Source organism: Rhinolophus ferrumequinum, chromosome 15, assembly GCF_004115265.2.
Source record: "Rhinolophus ferrumequinum isolate MPI-CBG mRhiFer1 chromosome 15, mRhiFer1_v1.p, whole genome shotgun sequence".
In the NCBI taxonomy this organism is placed as follows: Eukaryota; Metazoa; Chordata; class Mammalia; order Chiroptera; family Rhinolophidae; genus Rhinolophus; species Rhinolophus ferrumequinum.
In genome coordinates, this window is record NC_046298.1 from 10,633,004 (window position 1) to 10,660,537 (window position 27,534).

A 27,534-nucleotide genomic window follows, 5' to 3' on the forward strand; every position below is an offset into this window, starting at 1 on the left:
AAACAGTAGCTGCTATTATTATCATTTTAAGAATTATTGTTGACTCTTCCACCACCTAAGGACACATAGAAGGTGATATCTTTGAACCACCGAAGTGGGCCCTCACCAACCATCACACCAAAGCTGCTGGCACGATGAGCTTCCAGAATTGTGAGAAATAAATTTCTGTTGTTTATAAGCTTCAAAAAGAGAATTATTGTTGAAGAAGTGAAAATGAACATGCTTAGGTGTCCGGTCAAGGTCAGAGACCTCCCTCTGGTCATCACCGAGATGGAAGGGGCCCTGCTGGGCGGGGCTGCCAGGAGCCCCGCCCACACGCAGGCATCCGGTTGCCCCGGCAACGCACGCTGGGTTGCAGCCCAAGTGACCAGCGGCGCTAGCTACCAACTGTCGCTTTGGGCCACACTCGGAATTGGCAAGGGCTGCTTCGTTGGAGTGATGACGGATGATGACACCGACACAGTTGTCAGCGAGTCGCAGGTTGAGGAGGAGGAGAACGAGCTGCCTGTTATCCAGCTGTATGGGCTGCTGGAAGAGCTCAGGTACTGGCGGCCCCTCCTCACGGGGTGGGCTCGGACATTGGTCCAGAATGGAGACATCCAAGTCCGTGTTGAACACTGAGGAAAATGAGACACCCCCCACCTTCCCAGCCCCAAAGAGGCGAAGGAACTTGTCTCTGCGCTTTACCCCTGTGTCTGCACCCCCGCTGAGCTAACAAGCCTTAATGGAGCCAGAGGAGGGTGGAGGTGTGAGGCCCTGGGGCGGCTGGTGGGAAGTCCAGGGGGTAATTGGAGAAGCCAGGGCTTCAGCCTGGTGGGTGTGTCTGGTGCCAGCCTGTGTGCCTAGCAGTTCCTCTACACTGTGGGTGGGCGGCAGGTTGGACCAGGTGACCTCTAAGCCCCTTTGCAATGCTAAGATTCTATGATAAAATTAATGTGGCAACAGGATAGAAAGGAGGCTGTCGAAATGTTTTCAGCATCAGGCAACTTATGCCTGAACCAATGTATAAGCGTGGAGATGGACAGCAAAGAATATTCTGGGTTGTTTTTTTTTTTTAGCAGTCTTTTATATCTACTACTTAGCAAATAAATTGGATAGCAAGGTTCCATGATGCAGTTGTGGTAATGGCATAACTTACTGGTCTCACACAGAATATCCTGTCTCTGGCAGCTCAATAGATGCTAATTCTATCATATACACTATTACTAATAACTACCATTTTTGAGTGCTTATTATGTGCCAAGTATTTTGCATATATGACCTTATATAACAGTGACCATAGGAGGTGGGTGAGGAAACAAAGACACAGAGGTTAAGTCAGTTTCCTAAGGCCACGCAGCTAGTCAGTGGTAGTCCTGGGATTCAGGCTCAGGTCGGACTCCACAGCCTACAGTGGGAACGTGACGCATGCTGAAAAAGAAAGAGGCTTTGATTTATTCGTCTTTCCACTGAGTCTTTTTTTTTTTTTTCCACTGAGTCTTTTCCACTAATCTTAAAATTCAGCCAAACAGGAATTAGCTCAATAACATGTGAAAATATCAAAGCTGTTCTCTCTTATATATACATGTACATACATATGTGTATTATGCATATACGCAGTTATTATGTTATATTTAACATTATAATAACAAACATATATAACTGTGATATATATATAACTGTATACATAAAGTTTAAAAGGTCATAATCTTGGTTTATACAGGATAAATTAGGTTTGTCATCTCTAGTTGTTTAAAAGCCATCTGTTCAAAGCTTCTCCACCATTTATAATAAATTTCCAGTGGATGCTTCGTCTATTGGTCACTGGAGATGAAAAAAACCTGAGAAACATAAACCAAAGAAAACATCTGAAGATTGTAGATGTGTGTGACTTCAAGAATGTAGTAATTCAAAAGGAATTTCACACATGGGTTAGAAGATACTTTAAGATGAAACCTGTAGCTTCATCACAACCACAATTTGCAATATAATCCTAGTGCTTTGAATTCTGTGGCTCATTAGATGTATTAAATAATATAAAATGTTTAAATAGGACTTACTGTGTGCCAGGCACTGTCCCGAAGGCTTTGCATTCCTTATTGCAACCTTAAAAGGTAGGTGCTGTTATTATTTCCATTTTACAGATGAGGAAACTGAGGGACCAATAGATTAAGTATCTCAGAAGGGCATACATAGCTAGTAAGTGTTAAATACTAGTTATTTGGTGTTGAAACTCCTATTTATAGAACTTACTCAGGTACCCTCTGTCTTGCAGCTATGGAAACTCTGCTCTCAAAACTGAGACTGAGATGTTTGAGAAATATTACAATAAACTGGAATCCAGGGATCAGCCACCTCTACAAATATCAGAAATGAAAATGTTGGGAGCAGAATTTGCACAGGTACACAAGAATTATCTTATTTTAAGAATTCAAGATCTAAGGATTATGTTATTCTGTTTGTTCCTTTAGATGCAAATGGTATTTGTGTATCTGCCTTTGGTGTGCCCTCTTTGGCCAAGTGGTATGTGACTTTCTCCTTATTCTTTTGGTTCTTTCTTCCCCTTCAAGGTTTCTCTTTCAAGTGAGTGTGAAGGGAATCACATTCAATAGACAGTAGATTGACTCTCCCAGAATATCTTAGTTTATTTGAAATAATTCCCTTAAATCGGGGAACGCAAATGTTTACAAGGCTCAGTCACATAAAGAGGTGGAGGGGCCGGATGTGGGCACTAGAGAGTTCTAAAAGCACCAGCCAGGTGGCCTGATGTTGCCAGAACAGTTGATTTTTCAAAAGAAGCTGGAAATCTGGATTATTTTGTAGAATATCCTGATTTTCAAATGTGGGCATTTTTTTTTTTTTTTACATTTAAAACTGTGTATAAGTCTGTTCTTTGAGGGCCAAACAATCCCAGCTTGAGGCCCACCCATTCCCTGGGCCACCTGCTTGTGACCTCGGGTTGAAATGTATAGGAAATCTAAAGTTTTTGTCCATTTATTTGTTTTTGCTGAGCATTGCATCCCCGGATGCAGTTTCTCTTCTGCGTTCAGTTCCAGAGGCACCGGGCTCTGGGCCTCCCCTGACACTTACTTGAGTGCTAGTGTCTGCAGCTTCACAGTCTCTCCATCCTTGAGACACTTTTCCTTATTTATTTTCAGTTCGTTGTCAAGCATAGGCCTTGGAAGTATTTCACTCAGGGCCGTAGGCTGACTTGTGAAATAACCGTCACTTGAGGCCTAACATCGAGAATCCCTTCACATTGAGTTTGTTCTCTCTGGCTGTCATTCAAGGAATTTCTAGCAGGTCTGAGCGGTCATTTTGATGCCCACCTCGGGCTGCTTTATTACCACTTCCTACCTGACAATGACTTTGTTTTTCTTGAGGTATAGTTGCGAATCAGGTATAGATCCAAATCCCGCATAGCAATGGACCATGTGAAAAGCCTCAGTATCGACCAGAAATGCGAGCTTGTACAAAAGGAACTGGAGGACACGAAGGATGAAATCCGGCACCTGAGAGCAAATGCCGAACGGGACCTGCAGTATCACGAGGTACACCTTTCTCTCTGTAGGCCATCCTACCTCGCACCCCACTCCCGCCTCATCAAGAAGTACCTAGGGTGTGTTCATATAATTATTGGTACTTAGAAAGAAACCCAAATATTAACAGATGAAGACAAATGGAGGCGGTAAGGAACTTACCGCCACCTCCTTGAGGAGACAACAGATTTTAAATTTTTCAACTGGAAAATTTCAAAACTATACAACTGCAGAGAGCCCAGCACAAGGAACCCCTAAGTACTCAACACCACATGCAACAGTTATTAACAATGGCCACTCTTGTTTCCTCCACGACCCTACCAACATCCCCCTCATTGTCGGCCAGTGGGCTATTGTGAAGTGAATCCTAAACATATCGTTTATCTGTGAATATTTCAGTATATGTCTCTAACATACGGATTCTTAAAAAAAACACAATCCATAACCATAATAATCATAAATGCCCTTAAAATTTTTAATAATTTCTTAATAATACAAGGGTTTGAGATTTAAGTCAGTGAGTTGGTTGAAAAGTCCCTAAGTCACCCTCCAGATGCAGCATGCATGACCACGGTCCATGTCTAGTTGGAGACCAACACGGTCCGCTTCCCTCCAGAGACGAAATATCACTGTTGATGCGGTTGCCCGTGGGATGAAGCTGGTGGCTTGCATTTGAGAACCACGTTGTATGAAAAATAAATGTCACTGTTCTATTTCTAAATGTTTCTATTTCTAAACGTGGGCATACACAGAATCGCACTCATTGTCTCAAGAGGGACCAATCGGTGGACTCATGTCTCCATTGATGAACCATCTGTATTTCATAAACCTACCCCTCCTTCCCTCTTCCCCTCCCCTTTCCCCCTCCCCCAACTCGCCTTCTCTGTATTTCCCAACGTTCATCGTTGAATTCTAGCACGTTAAAGGAGCTCAGGATGTGGTCGTATTGTCCTCACATGCTCGATTGCATGATGTATAAACATCACGTTGTGGGCTAGAATGGTCAGAGAAGATTTATTGAGGAGATGGAACGGACATAGGACTTGGCACGGTCTTGAAAAATGACAGCATTGGCTTACGGAACAGGAAAAGAAGGGCCCCCTAGGGAAAGAGAATGACCGGAGCGAGGAAGTGAAGGTGGGAATGAGCATGGCAGGTTCTGGACATTGAGGGGGCTGGTGTGATTAGAGAGGAGGGTGCCCTGGGCACTGTATTAGGAAATCGGGTTGAGGAGGGCTGTGAGACTTTGAAAGCCAGGCAGAGGAGTTTATCTTTGATGTCTTAGAAAGCAGGACCCCAGTGAGGAAGTCTGAACAGGGGATCAACAGGTTGAAAATGGCATTTAAGGAGGATTAATGTTCCAGCATGTGAAGACAATGGGGAGGGAAGAGGTTGAGGCCAGAGACCGGCTCCTGAAGGAAGACGCTTGCTTCTTGGTGCCCCATGAAAAAGCCTGAACAAGGATGATTCGCTCTGCAGCTGCAGATAATGTCTTGTTTTATTTTTTAAAACAATGTGTGTGTTTTTGTGTTTTCTGTTTAAACACAATATCTGTTTGTTGTAGCAAAATTTACACATACAGGTAAGTTAAAAGAAACATATTTGAAAACAGCCACAATCTTACCACTGAAAGGTCATTATTGTATAATTAGACTCATGTATTTATTTATCTAAAAGAGTTTTTAGATGATTGTCTATGCATGTATGAATTTCTTTGTAAAAGTTATCATATTATTTTATAAGCCAGATTTTCACTTAAAATATCTTTCCAGGTCATCACATGTATTCATTTATAACATCTTTTTTCAAATTATAGAAATATATAGTAAGAGTACTCCCTGTCTCTCCACTAACCATCTCTCCCGATGTGATGGTAGTTAACGCTTTGGTGTATAACCTTCCAGATTATATTACATTACATTACATTACATTATATTATATTTTTATATATCATCATATCATATCATATATTATGTTAACATTATAATTTTTAATAGATAAATAATATTTCAGTTATGGAAATACATATTTATAGAGATATCTGAGGCCCTGTTTTTCTTTGTTCATCCCCTTATTATGGATATTATAACTTTTTTGAGGCATATATTTACATAATAACATTCATATAGTCAAATTTGTAACTTAAGGATATCTTTCTAATACTAAGAGGAAACACTGTGCATTGGGACACAGAAAGGCCTAAGAACTTAGGTTTTCTTAGAGGGATATATCCTTGAGAATTTTTGGAAACTCTGTTCTCTCTTTGTGCTGACTCCCCAAGGCTGTCATTGAGGAAGCTGATATTCGATGCACTGAAGTTCAGAAAGCGATGCACGAGTTTAAGAAAGATATTCTAAAAACCATATCCAAGAAGAAAGGGAGCATTTTGGCCACTCAGAAAGTGATGGAGTACATCGATGACATGAACCGCCAGAGGGTGAGTTGGCAGGAGCTTAGAGCTTAGAAAGGGAGAAGAGACTCCTAGAAGGATGACATAAAAGTGTTCACATGAGGCAGCCCCATTCCGTTTGGTCCATTATAGACGTTGCTCACACATGCAGATTTTTTGCATTCCCCAAAGTGTGTGTGTCTTGAAATGCAAGTTTATCCAGGCTAAAGTCAATCAGGCAGGATGAATATTAATAGTATCTCAGAGCGATGACTCCTTTTTTTATTGTTGCTACTTGTTTCAAACAGCAACATTGTTGCTGATATGTTTTCTTGAGAAAGGTGTGAGTCTATCTAGTCAGGTGACCGCGTGGGCCAGATACATCTCAAGCTCTTTGAGTCCCATTATTATAAGAGTGAGACATAAAATGCTCTTTCACTTCCAAAGATTTTTGTAGCATATCAAGCTTTGGATCCTGGATTGGTTAGTAGGCTTACTAACCCTAATGTGTTATAAGTAATAAAAATTGTGTGAACTACCAAGAGAATAAAAGACCAAAGAATCATAAAATAATTTTGTCAGGAAAGGGCCCTATACCCAAATTTATCTTGAATTGAAAAGCAATAGAAAATTTGCATGGAGCAGACCCAGCTTCCTTTGCGTCTTGGTCATGAGTGAGATGCTATAGCAACATCAGCTTGGGTAGATGTAAAAAGACCTAAATAAATGACTGACTATTTATTAGGACTCAAAATTTGGTTTATAGTCACAGACTTACCAACTTTTCAAACCAACAGGGAAGAAGAAGAGAAATGGATTAAAATTTGCTTTTAATTTTTAGGATAATATAAAGGATAAATTACGTTTGAAAAATGTTTCTCTCAAAGTCCAGAGGAAAAAGATGCTTTTACAATTGAGGCAGGTATGTGGCTTTTTCCTTCTTTTTCTACAGTTCCTGTAGTAGGCAGAACAATGTCCTCCAAAAGATCTCTGTGTCCTAATTCCCGGGATCTGAATATGTTACCTTGCATAGCAAAAGGATTTTGCAGATGTGATTAAATCTAGGATCTTGAGGAGATTATGTTGGGTTGTTTGAGTGGGTCCAATGTAATCACAGGGGCCCTTATAAGAGGGAGGCAGGAGAGTGAGAATAAACGAAGATGTGATAAGAGAAGCAGTGATCAGAGTGATGTACTTTTAAGACACATCATGAACCGGGTCATGAACAAAGGCAGCCGCTAGAAGCTGGCAATGGCAAGGAGACAGACTCTCCTCTCGAGTCTCCAGACGGAAGGCAGCCCTTGGGTTTAGCCCAAAGAAATGCTGGGGCTTCTCACCTTATGAGCTGTAACGTAATAGCTTTGTGTTGTTTTCAGCCCCTGAGTTTGTGGTAATTTGTTACAGCAGCGATAGGAAACTAATACAGTTTACTGTGGTGGCAAATCTGTAGACAGAGTTGGCTTGAATTTGAAAGACCCTGATGACATACTTGTCGAGCCTTTGGGGGCATGTAGCGTGGATGGCACGGTAATAGAGTGCTTTGGTGAGTCTTTGAACAGCTGGCCCTAAAGGCTCCTGACAAAAGGCAGACATGGCACAGGGACTCCAGAATGGGATTCTGTGGCTCCATCCTCTCCTAGCTCAATATTTTATTATTAACTTGAATGTGGGCACTGGTGGCATGCACACCAGTGGTGACCACTGAGAATGACACAAAGCTGGGCAGGAGAATTAACATGTCCTGGGACTATTGCTGGGTTGACTTGGGATCACAAAAGACTCAACAAGCTGGGACAGCTCTAACAACACCAAGTGACTAAGGACAAATGTAAAATCCTCCACTTTGTTCCCTCAAATATCGGCACAGGTACCGGATGGCTTAGCCAGATGAAGTCAGCTCCACGGGAGGTAACGCTGGGGCCGGGGCTGCCCTCAGAGAACCACAGAAAGGGGTGGTCTTGTGCCACTCTGTTAGAGTAGCCCAACCTGGAGCGTTGGGTCCCAGTGACAGCTCCAGGCTGGAAGGAATCAGTAACTAGAGTTCATGTAGGAGAGGGAGCCAGAGGGCAAGGGGAGCAGAAAGCATGGGGGAGGACTTGGGACTGACCGGCCCAAGGGGAGGGTAAGTCTGCTGTCTTCAAGTGCTTGGGCACTTCCAGGAGGAGTGGACACACCGCCTGTGAGGGCCCTGAGGGAGGAACCAGGTGGAGGGGGAGGGAGGGTGTCAGCGAAGCAGCTTGGAGTTCAGTGTGAGAAAGAAAGAATGTGGCCCCAGAAGAGCTGAGAGGAGCTGCCTCCAAAGAGCGATTTCCTGGTCCTCTGGGCATCACGCAAGCTCAGGCATCCTAAAGAGGGGGTTTGAATGTGAGATCGGGAGTCGATGGATGACCTTTAACCTAAAAGCTCTTTCAAGCTCACAGACTAGTGGGGAGGGGTGATGCTGAGAAAAGCAGGGATGCGTAGGGGCTCTGCAGAGGCCAAAGCAGCAAGGACCATGGAGCCACAGCCCCCAGAGGCTCCGTGGAGGGAAGGCATTACCTTCCATTGCCAAAGACAGGCTGGGAGTGTTTGAGCTAGAGGCAGGGTCATACTGGAGCTGGAGGAAATCGTTGTGGACAGAAGATGCCTCCTAGGAGGTAGTACAGTGCGAGCAGAGTGTGGGGATAGGGAACAGTCCTGAGTTCAGCCACCGCCTACCTACCACAGGTATAAGATGGCACAGACCTGGTGGGGCAGGTAAGGTAGGGCAGGTCAGGGAGGGAACCCAATACACTACTAATACATCCACCGTGAAGAAACGGCATGTGATCCAGGGCTGCTTGTCCTGGGTTTCCAGGTGAAAAACCACTTTTAAATGGCCTTCTTCTTACTCTTTCTTCACAGCTCTATTTAGGCACCTCCCCCTGTGGGAAGCTTTCCCTGACCCAGAATTCTGTCCTCCCCTGGCCTGGCTGAGGGGCCCCTGCCCATCCCACTATACCATACTGCAACCTGTCTGTGAACCCTTGTTGAGTATGCACTCCCTGAGGCCAGGGAGTAATGTATGTCCTCAGATCTCTATCCCCAGGGCCTATTATCATGCCTGGCACCAAGTAGATACCCAATCCATGTTTGTTGAATGACTGAATGATGGCTGACTTCCAAAATCTCACCCAGAGTAGCAAGGTGGGAGCCATAAATTCACAAGTCACAACCTCACATTATTTCTTTCTTATGTCTGAGCTATAGAGGGAAGAGGTCAGCGAGGCCCTCCACGACGTGGATTTTCAGCAGCTGAAGATCGAGAATGCTCAGTTTTTAGAGGCGATTGAAGCAAGGAATCAAGAACTGATCCATCTGAAGCTGGCATCCGGAACCACCCTGCAAGTCCTCCACGCATACAAAGTAAAGTGTGCCCTGATACCCAGGTCCCCAGGGCTTCTGGCCCCTACCTTTCCAGCCACAGTGAGGTTTCTGTGTCCTAGTGCAGTTTCCCACGAGGGCTCAGAGTATCCTTCACTCTCCTGCGGATCCATGAGTTCTCTTGACAAAGCCACATGTCCCAAAATACTCCAAATGTTCCCACAACCCTGGCTGCACATCAGAACCACCCAGGGAGCTTTTCCTTTTTTAAAAGATACAAGGACAGCCTAGTCCCACCCTGACAAATTGAATTAGCGGGTGAGGGCCATGCATTTGTTGTTTTTAACTCCCCAGACATGCTTTTTATGCACCGTAAGTTTCGAGAACTAACCACATTTAGGGCCCTGTTTAATCTAGGCACATAATAAGCACTTCCCTGCTTAAAACCCTGCAAAGGAAAAACCATCTCAGCTATAAATCACAAAACTACTGAATAGTCCTCATCCGCACATAACCCATTTGATTGAAAAAGAGGCACTATTAATAATTAATCACGACTATGGTTATGAACAGGGCCTGGCCCAGAGGACCAGGCTGTCTGGTTACCCTACTAGCAACGGTTTAATGCAGTGGTCAGCTAACTGTGGGCCAGCGTACCTCACCCACTGGCCTGTGAGCTAAGCATGGTTTCCACACAAGAATATTTGTAACCAATTTGATAGAGAACACTACCTTTGAAACCCAATTGAGCAAAATTGGCTTTTTCTCCCTCAGAAATGCCACTCTTCTCATTAGTAGACCTGTATTCCCAAATATGGTACTTAATTATTAGATTTGAAATGTTATCAATAAAACATTTGTGGAACTTTGTTTTTTCTCTTGTTAAGATAAGTACCTACACAATATCCTCCATTTTGCTTCTTGGCCTGCAAAACCTGAACTATTTATTACCTGTCCGGCCTTTTCCACAGCAAAGTTGCTGACCCCTGGCCTAGTGCCCAGGTGGCAGCAGTGGCTACGAGCTTAGGTGGCTCACGGGTGGGCTTCATGTGGCCCACACAGTGTCGTTCTAAAATGTGAATTTGAATGTGTTTAGTCTAGGCTAATGTTTGTCCAATATTTTCCTTTTACAAATAAAAAGTCTGAAGCCCAAAGGGGCAGAGAAATTGCCAGATTCAAGCAGCAAGTTTGTGACAGAGCTGGGGCTCCTCACCCAGTGCGTGTCTCACCTCCGCCAGCCATCTTCCCCTGGCATCAAGTGTGTGCACAATATTGTGCTGGCATTCTGAAGTTTGTGTGTCGTGAACACCCAGCAGATCATCCACTCTGCGCTTATCGCATCAGTACTTAGCTTATCTGATCACTGTTGTTTCAAGATGAAGCCGAGCCTTGTGACTCGCAGGCCCTTGCTGGCTGGAGAGCTGGGCAGCACGAGGTTACATCACATTGGACCTTGATCTTATCCTGCAAAATCAACTGAATAACACGGGGCCTGTCTGATCTTGTGGGGAAAAGCCAGGGGTTTGGAGTGGAGCTACTGGTTTCTAAAATGAAACTGCCAGGTTGCAGGGCCTGAGCTCCTTCGGACAGGTCTATACACACAGCACCAGTGGTTTGCGATACCTGCGTTGCAGCGACACAGGTTGCAGTGGACAGAATGGGAGCCATTCCAACCCAAATCCCCGGGGGCCATCATATCATGCCTGTAGGCCAGTGGCAAATAATAGTAGGCAGTGAGTGGGGCTAGGAAGGAAACACAGCAAGGGTTGGAGGGAGAAGCAGGCTCACTTCCTCCATGTCTCAGGTCTCCTGGGGGAAAGGAGGCAGAGTCGTGGAGTCAGGCCTCGCCTGGTTTGAAGGGGGACTCCACTGGGGACCCCAGGCAGGAGACTTCACCCATAGGGGGTGGGTTTTGGGCCTCGCCACCAGAATGGAGTTTTGGCTAATCCCCCCAGCACCAAGGACAGTGGCCAAAGCAGGTGCTCAGCCACTATTGTCAAATGAACTGCTAGTAATTCAGGATGGGAGGGTGTCAGGGACCACTTTCATAGGAATATCTAACACCCAAGTGTGACGCCTTGTTAAAAACATGCAGAATAACTTGCCTCTATTACCAAATGTACTGAGCACCTATGGCAGGCGAGGAGCCAGGCTAAGTGCCTTTAGCCCAGCCACAACGGAGACAGACACGGTCTCTTCTCTTCTGAGAGTTTTGTGAGTGGGCGTCAGTTCGAAGGGGCACCTTTTTCCTCCAAGTTTCTGCCCGCAAGCCCTGCAGGGTGGAGTCTGGGAGATTATAAGTGTGTGGCTACCGCTGAAATGTGTCACTTTTTAAAATGTACATGTTTATTTGACAGCATTTAGTAAATATTGATTAACTGGGTTTTTAAAACTAACTGTATTTGGGGTAACATGATTTACTCACATTATGTAATTTTTCAGGTGTACAACATTATGATTCAACATCTGTATACTCTATTGTGTTTCTAGTTTCCTTCCGTTACCATTTTGACGCCCTTTACCCACTTTGCTCTCCCATGTCTTTCTCAGCTGATTGTAAATTAGTGGTGCCTTGTGGTAGGTAGAATTCTAAGCTGTTCCCCAAGACTCCCCCACACATGCCCTCCGTATATACACTCTGCCCAACCCCCAGGACTGTGGATATAATGGGCTCTGTCATCATTAGATTATATTCTATGGCACAGTTAACCTTCAAATAGGGAGATCACCTGGGTGAGCCTGACTAACCACATGAACCTGAAAGCAGACAGTTTTCTCTAGAAGAGGAAGTCAGAGATTTGAAGCATGAAGGGGATTTGCTGGTGATAAGTTCTCCCTTGCTGGCTTGGAGGGAGCCACGTGGAAGGGACCTGAGTGTGGCTTCAGGTTGCTGAAGGCCACTTCCTGATGACAGCCAGAAAGAAAACAAGGGCTTCAGTTTTATAACATTAAGGAAAAGCATTCTGCCAACAACCTGTGAACTAGGAAGAGGATACTGTGTAGTTACTTATCCAACCCCAAATGAGACCCACAGCTCTGGCCAACACCTTGATTTCAGCCCCGGGGGTCCCTCCCCTGGGCAGAGACCCCAGCCACACCGTGCCTGGATTTCTGACCTGTAGAAACTGTGAGATAACAAACACACATTGCTTTAAGTCACAATATTTGTAGTAATACTTTACACAGCAAGAGAAAGGTAACGTGACTTTTCAGAAGTCGCCGCCTGAGTGCCTGCCATCCCGCTCAGAATCACAAATGGCTCCCATCTTCTCAAAGGCCCTGCCCCACCAGAGCCTGGCTGTTGCCCATGCGATTCCCTTTTTTCTTGCTCTGTCTTGAAGTTGCGGGGTGACTGTCTTCCCTCTGCTCTCCTTTCCTCCCTCCTCAACTGCTGGTTTGCTGAGAAGGCCTGCCCTGCCTCCCCTTCCCCACAGCTGACCCTGGGCCATTGCCCCAGCACCCGCCTCCTTCCCAGCTCCTTTTAGATCCTCCTCTCCAGGCTCTTTCTTTAGCTTGGAATGTTCTTTCCTTCTCTCTTACCGAGACCTACTGGACTTAGCCTTTCAGCTCCTGTTCTGGCATCCCTCCCCCCAGGGAACCCTTCAGACCATGGTCCTCACATTCTTAGGCACAGGGCAGTTTTACGTTTCTTCTTGCACTTCCGTCTAGACTGCCAGCCATCTTCTTGTTGGTAAAGCCTGTGCTGTATCACTCACCAGTGCCTGGTGCAGGGTGGGGGGTTCTACAGGGTTTGTTGAGCGGGCCCCCTGAAGTCACTGGCTCCTGTCCCTGGGTCCACTTCTCAGCCAAGCATATCCCAGCTCCTCCAGGAGGACTCTTCCCCTGGAGACAGAGGCCCAAAGAGGGTAAATCTAAGAAGCAGGGCTCTGGGGTGGGGAGGAGGACAGGTGAAGGGCAGCAGGGAAGTTGTCGGACAGCTTCTACAGGACTCCTCCCACACCAGCACGGTCAGCCCTGACAGACATTAGAGACAGTGGTGGAGCCTGTGGGCTGTGAAATTCCACTGTCTGGGTTCGAATCCTGGTTCCCTCTTGCCTTTGTGACCTTGGCAAATTGCTTCACTTCCCTAAGAATCAGTTGCTTCCCCGGCAGAGCAGGGATGGCAGTAGCACCCACCTCCTGGAGACTGTTTCTTCCTCTTCATCTGAGTGAGGTGGTGTTGGCAGCTGTTTGCTGGGGGTTCTCTGTGTTTCAGGCACTGCGCCCAGCGTTTATCAGGATTATCTCCCTTAAGCCTCTCCACAACCCTGCAAGGTGACCAGACCAAGTTTAGAGAGGTTCTGGAACTTGCCCAAAGTTTTTCTTACTAAGTGGTGCGGCGGGATTTGGGTCCCAGTGCCCGGCCACTCGGCAGGTGAGGACAAGATTCCCGCTGTCCCCTCCTCCCCCACTACCTAGACACCAGGATTCTGAACATCTGGGCAGCTGTGAGAGGGGAGGCCCAGGTTCCTGCATGGGCCTGCTTTTCTCCTGTTTCATAAAGAGCCATCCATCCTTCGTATAGCTCTGAGTGATCATCTTTGCTCAAGACTTGCTGTGTTCTTATATTTCAGACCAGGCTGCAACGAGCAATGGAAATGTCCATCAATCTGGAAAAGGAGATCTTGCTGAGAAATGAGTTACTCGAAAAAATTGAAAGAGAAACCCTACAAGTAGAGGAGGTAGGAGAGGGCAAACATACTCTTTCTCATGTTTGTTTCTTTCTGTCTACGAAGGCTTGAGTCATCGTTCACCAAGATCCAAGCCACCTTGACTTCTGTCTAGAAAAGCCAAACATCAAAATAGCTCCGGGCCATCAAAGGAGGAAGTAGTACCTGGAGACTCACAGTCCTGTAGTGTTGCAGTTCACGGCTGGATGAGGTTCTAGAGACAGCTCTTAAAACGGAAATCCTGTAGAGTCCAAATAATCCTTGAGAAGTCCTTAAATGACTCATAAAGCAAAATATCTAAAGTATTGTGAGTACACACTTAAAAAAAAAGTATAGTACGTGTAACAGTGTAATTGATATGAGAAAAAGTACACACAGCAAACTATACTGTTTTATGTAAAGGAGAGAGAGAGAACTCTTTACACATGTAACTCTTACTTGGGACAGCGGATGCTCGGGCAGCAGACCTGTGACCTCTGTCCTGTGACCTCTGTCCTGTGCCTACTCCAGGGCCTATGGTCACTGTGTGAAAAGATGTGTAGCATCATCTGTGCTCCTGCCATCTGCATTGCAACTTAGTATTCTCATTATTTTGCTGAGCACAGAAAGTTGAATTTCTGCGAGTTAAATGCACCACCTAGGATGTGACTCAAAGAGGACATTTTTGGGAAGGTCAGGGATAAAGAGTGCTGGACAGGTAGTCAGAAGGCCTGGCGTCAGGTTTAGTGTTGCCAGTTTCTAGCCTTTCACAAGCCTTTGAATTAGACAGGACTCAGTTTCCACATCTGTGAAACAGCCGTCACAACTTGTGTGGTGATCAGATAGGAACATGAGAAGCAACGCTTTGTCAACCGCTAAAGCCGTTAATACAATTATTAGTGTTATTTTCTTGAATGGGCCTGAAGTATCCCTGGCACTTCAGGTTTGTGTGGCCCCAAACCTGCCTACACTGGCCAAAAAGCCGCAGGATTATTACATCTGTGGCTGTAATAATAAGTTTGGTCATGGCATCCACAGTATATCCTTGATGGAGAACCAACAGGCTTTGCAAAAGAGCCGGTCTTGGTTAAGAGTGGCAGGTAACAAAGTTAAAGAGGAAGTCTGTTTGCTCTCCTCATGCAGGATTTCTGTGCTACTTGTTTGTTTGGGTTGATGTTATAAGTAAAACATGAAATCCATCTTTAAAAGCCTGGCATTCGCTGCTTAGTGTATTGTAGTTTTCTTGTTAACTTTTTTAGCAGCTCTTTTGGGATATCATTTGCATATCATATAATCCACCCATTTAAAGTGTACATTTTAGTGGTTTATAGTATATTCACAGAGTTGTGTACACATCAGCACAATAACTTGAGAACATTTTTGTCACCCCAGAAAGAAACCCTGTGCCCACGAGAAATCCTCGTCCATTCTCCACCTCTCCTCACCCTTACCCTCCAGCCCTAGGCAAGCACGAATCTACTTTCTGTTTCTATAAGTTGGCCTCTTCTGGACATTTCACATAAAAGGGATCATACAATATGTGGTCTTTTGTGACTAGTTTTTTAAATTTTAATAATATTTTTAAGATTCATCTTGTAGCACGTATCAGTATGTCGTTTCTTTTTATGGCTGAATAGTATTTTCGTGTATGGCTAGACCACATTTTATTCACCATCAATTGATGGACATTTGGGTTGTTTCCACTTTTTGGCGATTACGAATGACGCTGCTACGAACATTCACATACAAGTGTTTGTGTCAATGTGGGTTTTCTTTTCTCTTGAACATAAAGCTACAAGTGGATTTGGGGGTTACATATATGGTGAACTGCTACGTTTCCCATTTACAGAAACTGCCAAACTGTTTGGCAAAGTGGTTGCGCCATTTTACATTCCCATCAACACGGTGTGTGTGAAGTTTCCAGTGTCTGTGCCTCTTCACCGACACTTCTTTAGGATTTTTAAATGGCTGTCCCAGTGGGTGTGAAATGATGTCTCATTGTGGTTTTGATTTGAATTTCCCTAATGACTAAATGACATTGGGCATCTGTTCATGTGCGGATTGGCCACTTGTCTGTCTGTTTTGGAGAAATGCTATTCAAGTCCTTTGCCCAGTTTTTGAGTTATTTATCTCTTGTCATTGACTTTAAGAATTCTGTATGTATTCTGGACGGAAATCCCTTCTCAGAGATATGATTTGCAAATATACTCTCCCATTCTGGGGGTTTTCTTCTCACTTTCTTGATGGTACTATTTGCAGCACAAAAGTTTTTCATTTTGATGAAGTCCAATTCATCTACTTTTTTCTTTTACACTTGTGTTTTTGGTGTTATATCTAGGAAACCATTACCTAATCAAATATCATGAAGATTTACTCCTGTGTCTTTTTCAAAGAGTTTTATAGGTCTTACATTTAGGTTTATGATCCATTCTGTGTTAATTTTATAAACGGTGTGAGGAAGGGGTCCAAAAGATGAAAGAAGAAAGGAGATGAAGTGTATTTATAGAATTTGTTATATTAACCTCCCTAGTAACCATTTTTGGTTCTCTCCATTTCTTACTGTGGATTTGAGTTACCAAGTGGTGTTATTTCCTTACTCAAATACAGCTTTGTTTTAGTCTGCCTCCTTTGTGCTGTTCTTGTCAAATACATTACATTTAATATGTTATAGGTCCCAAGTACAATTACATACATATTGTTTTATGAAATTACTTTTTAAATCAGTGTCATGCAGGGTGTCATGCGGGGTCTCTGGTCCCGCTCCCCACATAAGAACGCAGGACATAGTGAGGCCAAAAAGCAACACCCACGGAGCCATAGGTAGGGGAGTCACACCACTATATTCTTGCTGGCGGCTGGGTTGAAGACACAGGAAACAGGAGCCACACAATTCTCAACCCTCACTGTGCCGCTTGCAGACTCAGCCACCATCTTCTTGCTAGCTCCCCCCTTTTTTCTGCTAGCGTAGCCACAGCAGTTATACTAGTGGCTAATGGCTCACTGGTTACAGCTGACGGCCAACTAGCCACAGCTGCTGGCCATTTGATCACAGTCGATGGCCATTTACTACCTGAGCCAGCACCTTTCTATGTGAGGCCGAGAGCCTGGAAACTGCTTTTTGGGGCTCTGTCCCCACAATCAGTTAAGAGAAGGAGACTATGCAATTATACTGTCTTTTATAGGTACCTACATAATTACCTTTATTTGTGCCATTTGTTTTTTTTGTGTGGATTTCAGTTACCAAAAAGAAGACAAGAAAGTGAGTTGAGACTGATCAAATCAAAATGTACTTACATACATAATTTTACCCATAAAAAGAAAAAGACAAACCTAGTGATCAAAACAATTAAAACCTGTTTCTTAATAAAAGGAGGAAGGAAAAGTGTTTTAGACTGTACTTCTGAACTGAATGAAAACCTCACCGTCTGTAAAAAAAAGAAAAAAAAATCGGAATTTTGTGATTCCCCTCATTCCTTTGAAAATTTAAACATTACTTGTAGAACTACCCTAAAACTGGGGAGAAATACGAGGGCCAGCCAATAAGTCCCAGTAGGCCAGAAATACCAGGGCTCTCTGGGCTGAATTTGTCTTTCCCAACCCAGGACCGGGCCAAAGCCGAGGCTTTGAACAAGAAGCTGCGGAAGCAACTGGCCCGGTTCCGGGTACCGCCGGTGTTGCTGTACGTCAGGGAGAAGATGCTAAGTGGGGACCTGGAGAAGACCATCAGGATGTGGGAAAGGAAAGTGGAAATTGCCGAGGTGAGTCCCAGAGAAGCCCAAGACGGGCAGGCTTTTATGCCCTTCATATTTTTGTCGAGGATTTTGTTTTTTGAGCTAAGGATACACGTATTTGAACATGTAACATCTGTGAGAAATCTCAGCATTGGCTTCAACTCTTAAACCAAAATGAAGGATAATTTTAGAAAACAAAACAGAACTGCTTTTTTATTGTTAGGGACAGGGACTTTTCAGGTTACTGGGAAGAGATGCTGCCATCATAGTGTGTTTTTAGTTGCTTGCTTTGTTAATAAATTCTGGAAACTTCTTAATCCCTCCTCTTACCATTGATAATTTAGCGATTGCTACTTTACACATGGAGAAGCCAGTTTTTTTTCTAAAAAAAATGAGATAGTAATGGATTTTTAATATCACTCAGAACCCGATTCCATGTGTTTACATATTTGCCATGGGTCTTTCCGTTTTTGACTAACCCCGCAGCCTTTTCATATGCTACAATGGGCACAGAAGCCCCCACACCTTTTGTGAGCTGTGGGAGTGAAACGGGAAATGCGCAAACAATGTGCCAGGGTCAGGAAAAAAAAGAAAGCACAGACTCTGCCACAGGCCAGGTTGTATACTGAGCGTACTTAAGACATCATTAGAGGAGCTTAAAAACCCAGTCAGGGCACCTGGTTAGCATGGAATTTTCACATTAGACACTGCCTCCATTTCCTGTGGTCACTTGGTGGTAGGAAGTAAATTAGGATCCCAACCTGGGCCCGTCAGATCTGGAGCTGAGAAGTAGCAGAGAATCATGGCAGGAACCTGTAAGTCTCACTCTACTGAACAGAAAGAAGCTCTTTAGAAGAATCTTCCAGGTGCCCCTATGTGGTGGCCCGCACCCTGCAGCATGCATAGCTGGCTCTGCCCCACACAGCGTCACCTGCAGCATCACAGGGCTGGATGTGGGTTGCATTCTGAACAGTCACAATCGGTGTTTCCCAACTGACCTTCTCCTGTCCCCTCTTTCCTTTTCGCAGATGTCCTTAAAAGGCTACCGCAAGGCTTGGAATAAAATGAAAACAACCAATGAGCAACAGTTGCTGGCAATTTACCCCCCTGGGAAATAGCCAGAGGGAGTTCATGGCTGTAGAGTAAAAAGTGATCCATTCAAATAATCAGCTTCTTTCTAGTCATGGGGTCATCTCACTGTTCCCTGCGCTGGCTGGAGTCCCAACTCTCCATCCAGGCTGACAGTCACCTCCCAGGCCACAGCTGCCCAAGGGGAGTGTTTTCACAACCTGGCCCCTGGAAGGAACCGTTAACGTTGAAAGAACCACAGGGCACTCGAATGGTTTGACACTTGTTAGCCCACATTTAGTTCACAAGCACAAATGAAAGGGACTTTCCCGCATGTGGGAATGGGACAGAGGAGGCAGGGTCAGCCCAGTATGTGCCACGGGCCTGTCCGCAGCCCAGGTGGGCGACTATCAAAAAGAGACCCCAAGGCATCCTGGCGCATGTCTAGCACTCAGCATTCTGAGCACACTCTTCAGTTTGGAGGCTTAGCTCCTAGACTATATGCCACTGCAAAGAAACAAGCACAGAAAAAACAAGACCATTTCTTGGGGCTGATGTAACCCGTTCTGACCTGAAATAGACCCAGCCTCCCCACCATAATAGTCATAGTACACGGGCTGTACGGCCAGCTCAGGAGACCTGCCTGAGCCCCTTCCACTCTTTACACTGAAGTCTAGACTCTCTCTGGAGCTTCTTGTTGGCCATGAAGGTATGGTGGCCCCTCTTTGTCCTTGGAAGTGTAGTTGGGGCCATGCAACCTGACCCCGCCTAGAATATTTCTTCATTGTCACAGCGACATATGACGAGTAGCTGGAGAAAGGAACCGAATTCAGCCAGTGGTGGAAGGAAGACAGGGGAAGGCCGGTGGTCCGAGTCTTGGACATGATCCAGGCACTGTAGTCTTCCACCTTGATGTACAGAAACAGGCCAGGGCATTTCTCACCGCCTTGCGACAGGATTCCTCTCAGCACCCACAGATTCAGTTGCTGCAGCTGGCACATCATTGGGTTTCCTGGGTCCCCCTGTGACAAAGGGCAGAAGGCTTCAGTTGTAAAAAAAAAAAACATCTTTTCTTTGTTAAGATAGTCTTCTGCAATTCACGGTTTGTTCTAAAAATGTTTTACACTGATTCTTGCTGAAAATGGGGTAAATGATAGGATACTGTTTCCAATCTCGGTAGGCACCACCACAAATTCTAACAGATGACTTTAGCTTTTATTATACCAATTATCTGTAGATTTCCGTCGTTTGCCTGTAGCTTCCTGGTTCTCGGTTCATTTTCTTGCCCCTTTCCTGTACTTTGACTAAATCCTCTCCTTCTGGTTTCTCATTCCTCAAATGTTGGTAGTTCTTTCATCTGTTGATAGCCTGGAATACTCTCATTTTTCCTTCTCCTCTCTATTTTGTTTCCATCCTTTGTTTAAGCTGCTCCCTTTCACCCACAGTCCTACCAGGGTCAGACTCACACTTCCTGGGGTCCCACACTGGACTAGGGTCACAGGTGTGCCATCTGCGCAGCCGTCTGTCCATGCACCTGCTCCCCAGCCCCTGCTCCTAGCATTCCCTGCTCCCATAGGAGCCGTCCCCTGGGACTTGGGAATTCTGCCACACAGACCTTTCCTCACTTCAGTGAGTGGGTAGAAGCTTGGCACACTTAGCTAGATATGGGACCCTGGCAAGTTACTTAATTCTCTTGAGCTAAAGTGGGAATACAGTTAATTCCAGTAACACAGGCAGAACATCTAGCACAGCGCCCTCACACTGTGTGCACTCAATAAAGAAGCAGCTGCTAATATCTTGGTATCTAGAGAAGGCCCTCATTTTTATGTGAAAAGCTGAGAAATATGGGAAAAGCAACAAGACAGCTACTAGGTATAATTTACCTTCCATGTCCTGTTCCCAGGCCCCCTCTGAAAGGAATACCCTCCCCATGGTCCACCTTGGTCCAGAAGAGGATTGTCGTCCAAAGGCTGGCCAACCCCCTTTGACCTGTGTGGCCTGCCTGGTTAGAAGAGCTGGGCACTTACACATTGCTCTCGCTGATTGCACTGAGGCACGGAGGGAGGCAGGGGGCTGCAGCTGACAATGGAAAGCAACCTGAACGGACTCAACAACGAGAAGCAGAGAGGCAAAAATGGCCACTTGGCCCCTGCCCGTTCCCATCCTCTTTCACTAAACCTCCCTTTTTCTGAGGAAGCCACACTAGGCTAGAAATCCAGGCAAATGGGAGAAGAAAGGGGTGAGTGCAAGCTAGACAGCAGGGCAGTGTGCTCTGCAAAGCTGAGCACATAATTCCCGGGTTGTCCTGTGCCAGCTGCATGAGGATGACATTCTAGACTTTGCTCTGTGCTTCTCGTTAGATGGGAGGGAGTGCTTTAGTCTAGAACTTGATTTTTCAGTTTTTCACAATCTACTGTTTTCATCCCAGTACTGCCCAACGGTAGAGGATAGATGTCATCGCAGAGTGCAGGCTGGCTATCCTAGACTGGTGAGAAGGCTCCTGTCTATACCCCATCATGTCTGCCTGGGGCAGACAAGCTCTCTGGCAAAAGTGCCGTGGTCTCCCCTCCTTTCACCAGTCGCATTTCTAGTCATTGTAGCTGGGGTTTTGTAATTTAAGGAAGAAAAAGAATGCAATTCAGGACAGTTTGATGAATGACTGTGTAGCACCCCCAGCTACTGCATGTTTTTTGCAAGTTGCCATTCCACCCAGATGTAGAATATGCTGCCTTTTCTCTTCCGCATAACCTGCAGGGATGTAACTTTTGAAGCACAAATAGGTGAGACAAAAAGCTCCAGGCGCACCTTTGGAGGAGCCCTACATCATCTCCCAGGATATGACCCCAGCATGGAGGGGTTCTTTCATTGCGTGATCGTCAACCTTGATATTCAGCAAAAGCCCTAACAGTTGTGGGGAAAGAGGGGGTGAATTCAGAGTGATTTTGCTTTTATTGGGTTTCCGGGGACCTATTGGGCAGATACTGAATCTGGGTGGTTTATTCTGCATGTGAGAAGTGTGGCTTTGAGGATGTCTGGACTCTAGAACACACTTCCAAGATAAGAGCAAGTCACCATTTTTATGTCTGAGATGCTTTGCAAGCACAATTCTGTTCAAAAACAAAGGTGTGCTACAGTTAAAAACAAATTTGAACTTTGCAGGTGGTTTAAAGAGGGGATCATTTAGCGTATACACAACTTACCATGTTCCACTGAATCTAAGATGCTCTTACAAAATTAACATCTTTGAAATGGGATGTACCTTTTAATCTGTTGATATCAGAGTTTAACTGGCAGCATTTTTTTCTGTTTTGGTATTACGGAACATAGTGGTGCATCTTAGATTTGGTGACCTATGGTGCTGGATTGATAGAATGGCTGAGGGCAGGATTTTGTTAACTAGCTATGTCTTCTGCTGTATTTTCACACACTATCTAATTTAAGAAGTTGTTACAGTCTTCCCCCTGGCAGAGTCCAGTACTCAATAAATGTGGAACGAACTTTGGAAGGGCAAACTTACTGCTTATTGAAAGGAAGTCCTTCATGCTTCCACAATGAAAATGACTGTTAGAATTGCGTTGATATATGTATTTTTCTCCCCTTTCTCTAAAAAAATGTCTCTACATCCTCTGGAAAAAAATAATTCTCATCAGGGAATCCTGAAGGCTACTTAGAGGAAAAGGGGTGATCAACATTTCAGAAAGACAATTTTAGAGTAGAGGAGGGAAACCCTGCCTGGAAATCTGGTGGACCTGCGTTCTTGTCTCTGACGTGTATTAACTGCGGTCTGATAAGCCACAGTTTCTCCAGGTATGGCTATGGGGGGGCCTGGACAGGTATTTGGGAATTCTGCACATTTTCCTGGGGCACTAGGGCAGCCACATCTGTACAGCCCTCACCTGGGTAAAGAGCAGGGCTTTTTACAGGGAAAAAAAAAAAAAGACCCACTAACTGATGTGAAATAGCATCAGAATCTAGGTTCCATAGAAGCTGCATACAGTGACTCCACACTGTAGACGTGCTCAGAGTATATCTGCATGCTTGCTTTGGACTCACACTTCCAAACTTTTAGCTACTGAGAAAACATCTGTGACTTAGCCATGCTTACTCATGTTACACTGAAAATGGTGACTGGTTAGTTCATTCAGATGTTGTATTGAGCAGTTGCTATCTGCCAAGCGCTGTCCACCCTGCAGATAGCCATGCATCTCAAGTGACAGTCCCTGCCCTCACAGAGTTCACCATCCCTTGAAGTGACCACTGCTTACTCTCAGCATGGAGCTCCTGCTCCAGCGGGTTCTTACCAAGCAGACGGCATCAGTTTCCTCCTCTCTGTGATTGCCACATCCTGTTTTCTGGAAATCATGTAAGGGACACAGATCGGTGTCTGTCACGGAGATTTTCCTCAGGATACTCATTGTCATGTGATTTCCTGTCTGGACCACGCAACAGAGAGCCCAAGAATTATTATCAAGAAGACATTCCCTTGGTCAACTCAACTACAACTCACACGTCCAGATGGGAGTGAGTAGAAAATGTTCTAATAAAACCCCTTTCCTCATAGAAATCAGGACCTGTGTCTGAGATTTTACTGAAAACTGCTTTTGCTTTGAACTTGAATGTGAAAATAGGCAGAGAACATATTCACTTTTTCTCCACATCTATAGAGAATACAATTCCTTGTTTATTTCCCAAGAATAAAAGAAAACAAGGATGGCTTAGAGAAGAGAACAGTTGGCTCTAGTTCAGGGAATAATGTCCCCGGACCCCTCCATAACTTTACATTAATTTCAGGCTGTCCACTGCCTATGTTCTTCCAATTTTGGTGTAGGACTAGAAGAAAAAGGACCAAATGTAAGAATGGCCCCGGAAAGGGCAAGCACCAGGAATCTTGACTCAGGTGAAGGTTCCAGCCCAAATCTAGAACTTTGAGTCCCCTGCATTATTAACGTAAGGCCTAGAATTGTTCATCCCAGTCACCCCCACTGCTAGCATCCACACAGCCTCCTCTAGGAGAAGGAAGGCATTAACTGCAGACGTGGGATTCCATCCTGCCACCCAGCAGTTCCGCAAGGCTGGTGGCATATGCAGCTCTCTGTCAAGGAAGCAGATGGACCGGACCAGGTTGTTGAACTGCATCGCCGTGTCTGTCTTCAGGAGGGCTATGTTATTCGTCATTGTTTCGTTATCAAAGTCTTCGTGGATGATGATGGTATTGATTGGATACTCTTCATGAGCAATCACGCTGGCATCCATATTAGCGATACCAACCATAGCGACGGCATCCTTCCTAGAGAGTGAGCAAGGGGATGTTGAGAAGCCAAGGCACCAAGGGAGCTGCACGTTTTCCCATTTTCATATTGACTGTTTTTTCAGCCTGGAACACTCCTCCAACTCATCTTCCTTGGGCTAAGTTTTACTCATCCTTTGGACCCAGTCCCAGGAAATATTTTCTACACTCCTAGACATGTTCCCCGCCTTGCAAGCCCATAGAATCTTTGGGAGTCTTCTATCTTAACATCACTTGTCCCACCACCTAAAGATAATCTGTTATATTATGGCTGATTATTGTTTTGTTTTGTTTTTATGCATACTGTTTTTTTACATAGTTGTTGTTATACCAACGATGTAATCTTGACTCTTGATTTTAGTTAGCACTTAATGTTTTGAATGAATGTCTTTCCATATTGTGTACTCTGTAAATACACTTCAGAGAAATTCCAGTCTTAATAATGATGGAGCTCAGTGGGGTGTTTTCCCGTTCTCATCTTAGGAATCACCCAAGGAACTACAAGAATGAGAAACAAATACAAAACCATAAAACTAAGAGACACCAGAGGATCTAAACCTCAGAATCAGAGGAAGGGCTGACAAAAGGCAGTGAAGGAAGGGCTGGCCCAGTGGGTCAGGCGGTTGGAGCTCCATGCTCCAGCTGCCGGTTCGATTCCCACATGGGCCAGTGGACTCTCAACCACAAGGTTGCCGGTTTGACTCCTCAACTCTCATAAGGGATGGTGGACTCCGCCCCCTACAACTAACAGAAGCAACTGGACCTGGAGCTGAGCTGTGCCCTCCACAACTAAGATTGAAAGGACAACAACTTGACTTGGAAAAAGTCCTGGAAGTACAGACGTTCCCCAATAAAGTCCTGTTCCCCTTCCCCAATAATATCTTATAAAAAAAAAAAAAAGTTTTCTTATTAAAAAAAAAAAAAAAAAAAAAAAAAAGGCCGTGACGGACAGCAGATGTGCAGGGGGTTGTAGATGATACCTGTTGCCGCACAGTCAGAAAAGCTGGGTGAACATGCTTCTCCACAAAGAAGTAGATAGAAAAGAAATAAACCACCACCAAAAAAAGGCCAAATTGGAAGCTGCATAAAGAGTAGAGACCACAGAAAACACAGTAAGGGACACAGAAGATCAGCCCAAGAAAAGCAACCAGAATGAAATGGATATTAAAGGCTGGAGGGGGAAATGACCAATACAGCAGTCCAGGGCGGGTCAGCAGACCACAAAGAAGGTAACTAAAATCATGAAATAGAAAAAATGTTTCAAGATATAATTTAAGAAAGTTTTCTGAAAATAAGACTTACCGCTACAGTTTGGAAGGGTACTCCCTATCCTAGAGAAAAACAAATACAGAATGATCAACACGGAGACATGTCCTTGTCAGCTCCCAGCAGGAAACAGATGGCATGCTCAGAGGAGGTCAACTGAGGAAAGTTTAACAAAGGGACTCTTTCCAAAGGTCTTGGCAGGATGTAGGGAAACCACAGGGAATAGTGCAGTACCCCTTCCTGCTGGGGTAACAACGGGGTGCTGGCGCCACTCTAGGCTCTACACAAGGGGAGGGCGTGGTCACAGCTGTGGGAACTGGGTCACTTGGTTGGAGGAGGCATCCAGTCTGCAGTACCTCTCAGGGGAACAAGAACCCTGACCTCACTCTTCCTCCTCCCTCTGATCTCTTGCCAGTGCTCCCCTTGGCCATGCCCAACTGGAACCCAGAAGGCAAGAGCGCCTATTGGTATAACCCACACAGGTCAGCCCCCTGGGACCCAGAGGGTAGAAAAGAGTAGAGAGTGTGTCTGGATGGGGCAAATGGGAGAGATCCAGCACAACTAGTAAAGTTGGTGGAATTCATTGGCAAAGAAGGACTCCTTGGGCATTCAGACAGAAAAAAAAAAAAAGATTGTCATCTTAACTTTGGCCATCGAACGTATTGTCTAACCCAGGGAACTCGTAAGAGTGAAAGAGGATGCTAACAGCAGGACACTAGGATAACAGGTACTAGGATAAACCGGGCCTCTCCCAGGCATACTAGGATGTGTGGTCGCCCACCTATGGAGGAAAAACATCTGACTGCCTCAGACTTCTCCACAGAAAGATTCAATACCAGAAGCCAGGGGGTAATGTCTATTAAGTCCTCAAAAGAAAGAAGCTGTGATCCATGAATTCTATACTTAAGTGGTCATTCAAGTTTAAGGGCAGCACAACATTTCTGCATATGCAAAATCCAAGGAGATATATGGTTCTTGGGTGTCCCTTAAGAAACTACTTGAAGACAAATTTAGCCAATGCTAGTGTTGAATGGAGAAAATCCAGCAAAAGGACTGTCAGTAAGTATGGAATTCATTATGATGTTGGACTAAATGAAAGTAAGAACTTTGAAAAATTTTAGATTAGAGTAAAAATGTAAACCCAAGCAATAACCAAATGGTTTAACTAAAGCTGAAAAAAAAGTCAGAGGTAGGTGTATACACCAATTTTCTCATCTTTTATAGGCGTCTAAATATATGATTTATTTACAGCTAACATGAAGTAAAAAGGATGTGTAAATATGGATATGAATGGAGGTAAAAATTAAAGCACATATATAATTTTTGTAAATTGAATCATGCAGGAGGAGGAGGGAAAAAGTGAATTGGGGAATTCTGGGGCTGGCCACAGTGGAGTCTAGAAAGGACTGTCCAGGGAAGAAACAGGACTTCAGTGTCTTCCGTGAAGATGAACACCAGAGCAAAAATTCAGAGTTTCCAAATTTGTCAGCAGAGACATACAAAGCAAAGCAAAGGCCATATAATGAAAAGCAAAACAGGAAGCAATAAAAACAGAAAACATAACCTCCAATAAAAACAAGAAGCAGGAGTTTCATTCTGAACATCAGAGCAGAAGAGCGTGAAGTAAGACAGAGGAAGGCACTTAATGATGAGAAAGAATTCAGTCTACAGTGAGGACCTCACAGTTATAAACATGTGCAGCAAATGACCCAATGTCCACAGAGTGAAAACTCCAGGAAACAAAAGGAGAAAGAGCCAGAAGCTTGTACATGATAGATTTTAATTCACCTCTGTGAGCCTAGGAAGGATCATGAAGACTCCCTGCCCCAATTTTATATATTAAATTGTGCACCAAAGACAGAGAATGAACTTTTAAGTTTCCCTGTGGAATATATTCACATGGACGACATATAGTAGACCACAAGGAAAGACTCAACAACTCCTAAATCATCACACAGGATAACTCAAAATTAAACCACGCCACCAAACCAAACAAAACACCTTAGCACCTGGATATTTAAAAATTCTGTCTTAATGAAACCCTGAGTCAAAGAGAAAATCAAAACCAAACCAGCAGACTAAACAGAAAATAGCAGTAATGAAAACACTACATCAAAAGCAGAACCTCTCTGGAGGGCTAGTCGCCAATCACTATTAAGAGTTAGTCCAGTCTTTCTACTCCTAGGTTATTCATGCTACAATATACTTGCATATGCAGCATTGTGGGTCCTGGTAAAAGACTGAAAACTGCATATTTCCATCATTAAAGGACTGTAATTATGCT

The 27,534-nt window shown here is 44.6% G+C and overlaps 2 protein-coding genes across 2 annotated transcripts in view; one reads left to right on the forward strand and one right to left on the reverse strand.

The window, feature by feature from the left end:
- Positions 1–347: 347 nt before the first annotated feature.
- CCDC113 (coiled-coil domain containing 113) lies at positions 348–18,787 on the forward strand. The gene is made up of 9 exons (XM_033129107.1): positions 348–542; positions 2,255–2,381; positions 3,369–3,530; positions 5,800–5,955; positions 6,749–6,829; positions 9,136–9,291; positions 13,824–13,931; positions 17,501–17,656; positions 18,658–18,787. The coding sequence occupies exons 1-9, from the start codon at positions 439–441 to the stop codon at positions 18,745–18,747; spliced, it is 1,140 nt and encodes a 379-aa protein (XP_032984998.1). The 5' UTR covers positions 348–438; the 3' UTR covers positions 18,748–18,787.
- Positions 18,788–19,167: 380 nt separating this feature from the next.
- The window catches only part of PRSS54 (serine protease 54), a 60,286-nt gene continuing 51,919 nt past the window's right edge, over positions 19,168–27,534 (reverse strand). Inside the window, exons 2-4 of the mRNA XM_033129108.1 lie at positions 23,726–23,984; positions 22,999–23,130; positions 19,168–19,719 (exon numbers count right to left, since the gene is read on the reverse strand). Coding sequence (XP_032984999.1) covers positions 19,195–19,719; positions 22,999–23,130; positions 23,726–23,984 — 916 coding nt within the window. The 3' untranslated portion in view covers positions 19,168–19,194. The remainder of the gene's footprint in view (positions 19,720–22,998; positions 23,131–23,725; positions 23,985–27,534) is intronic.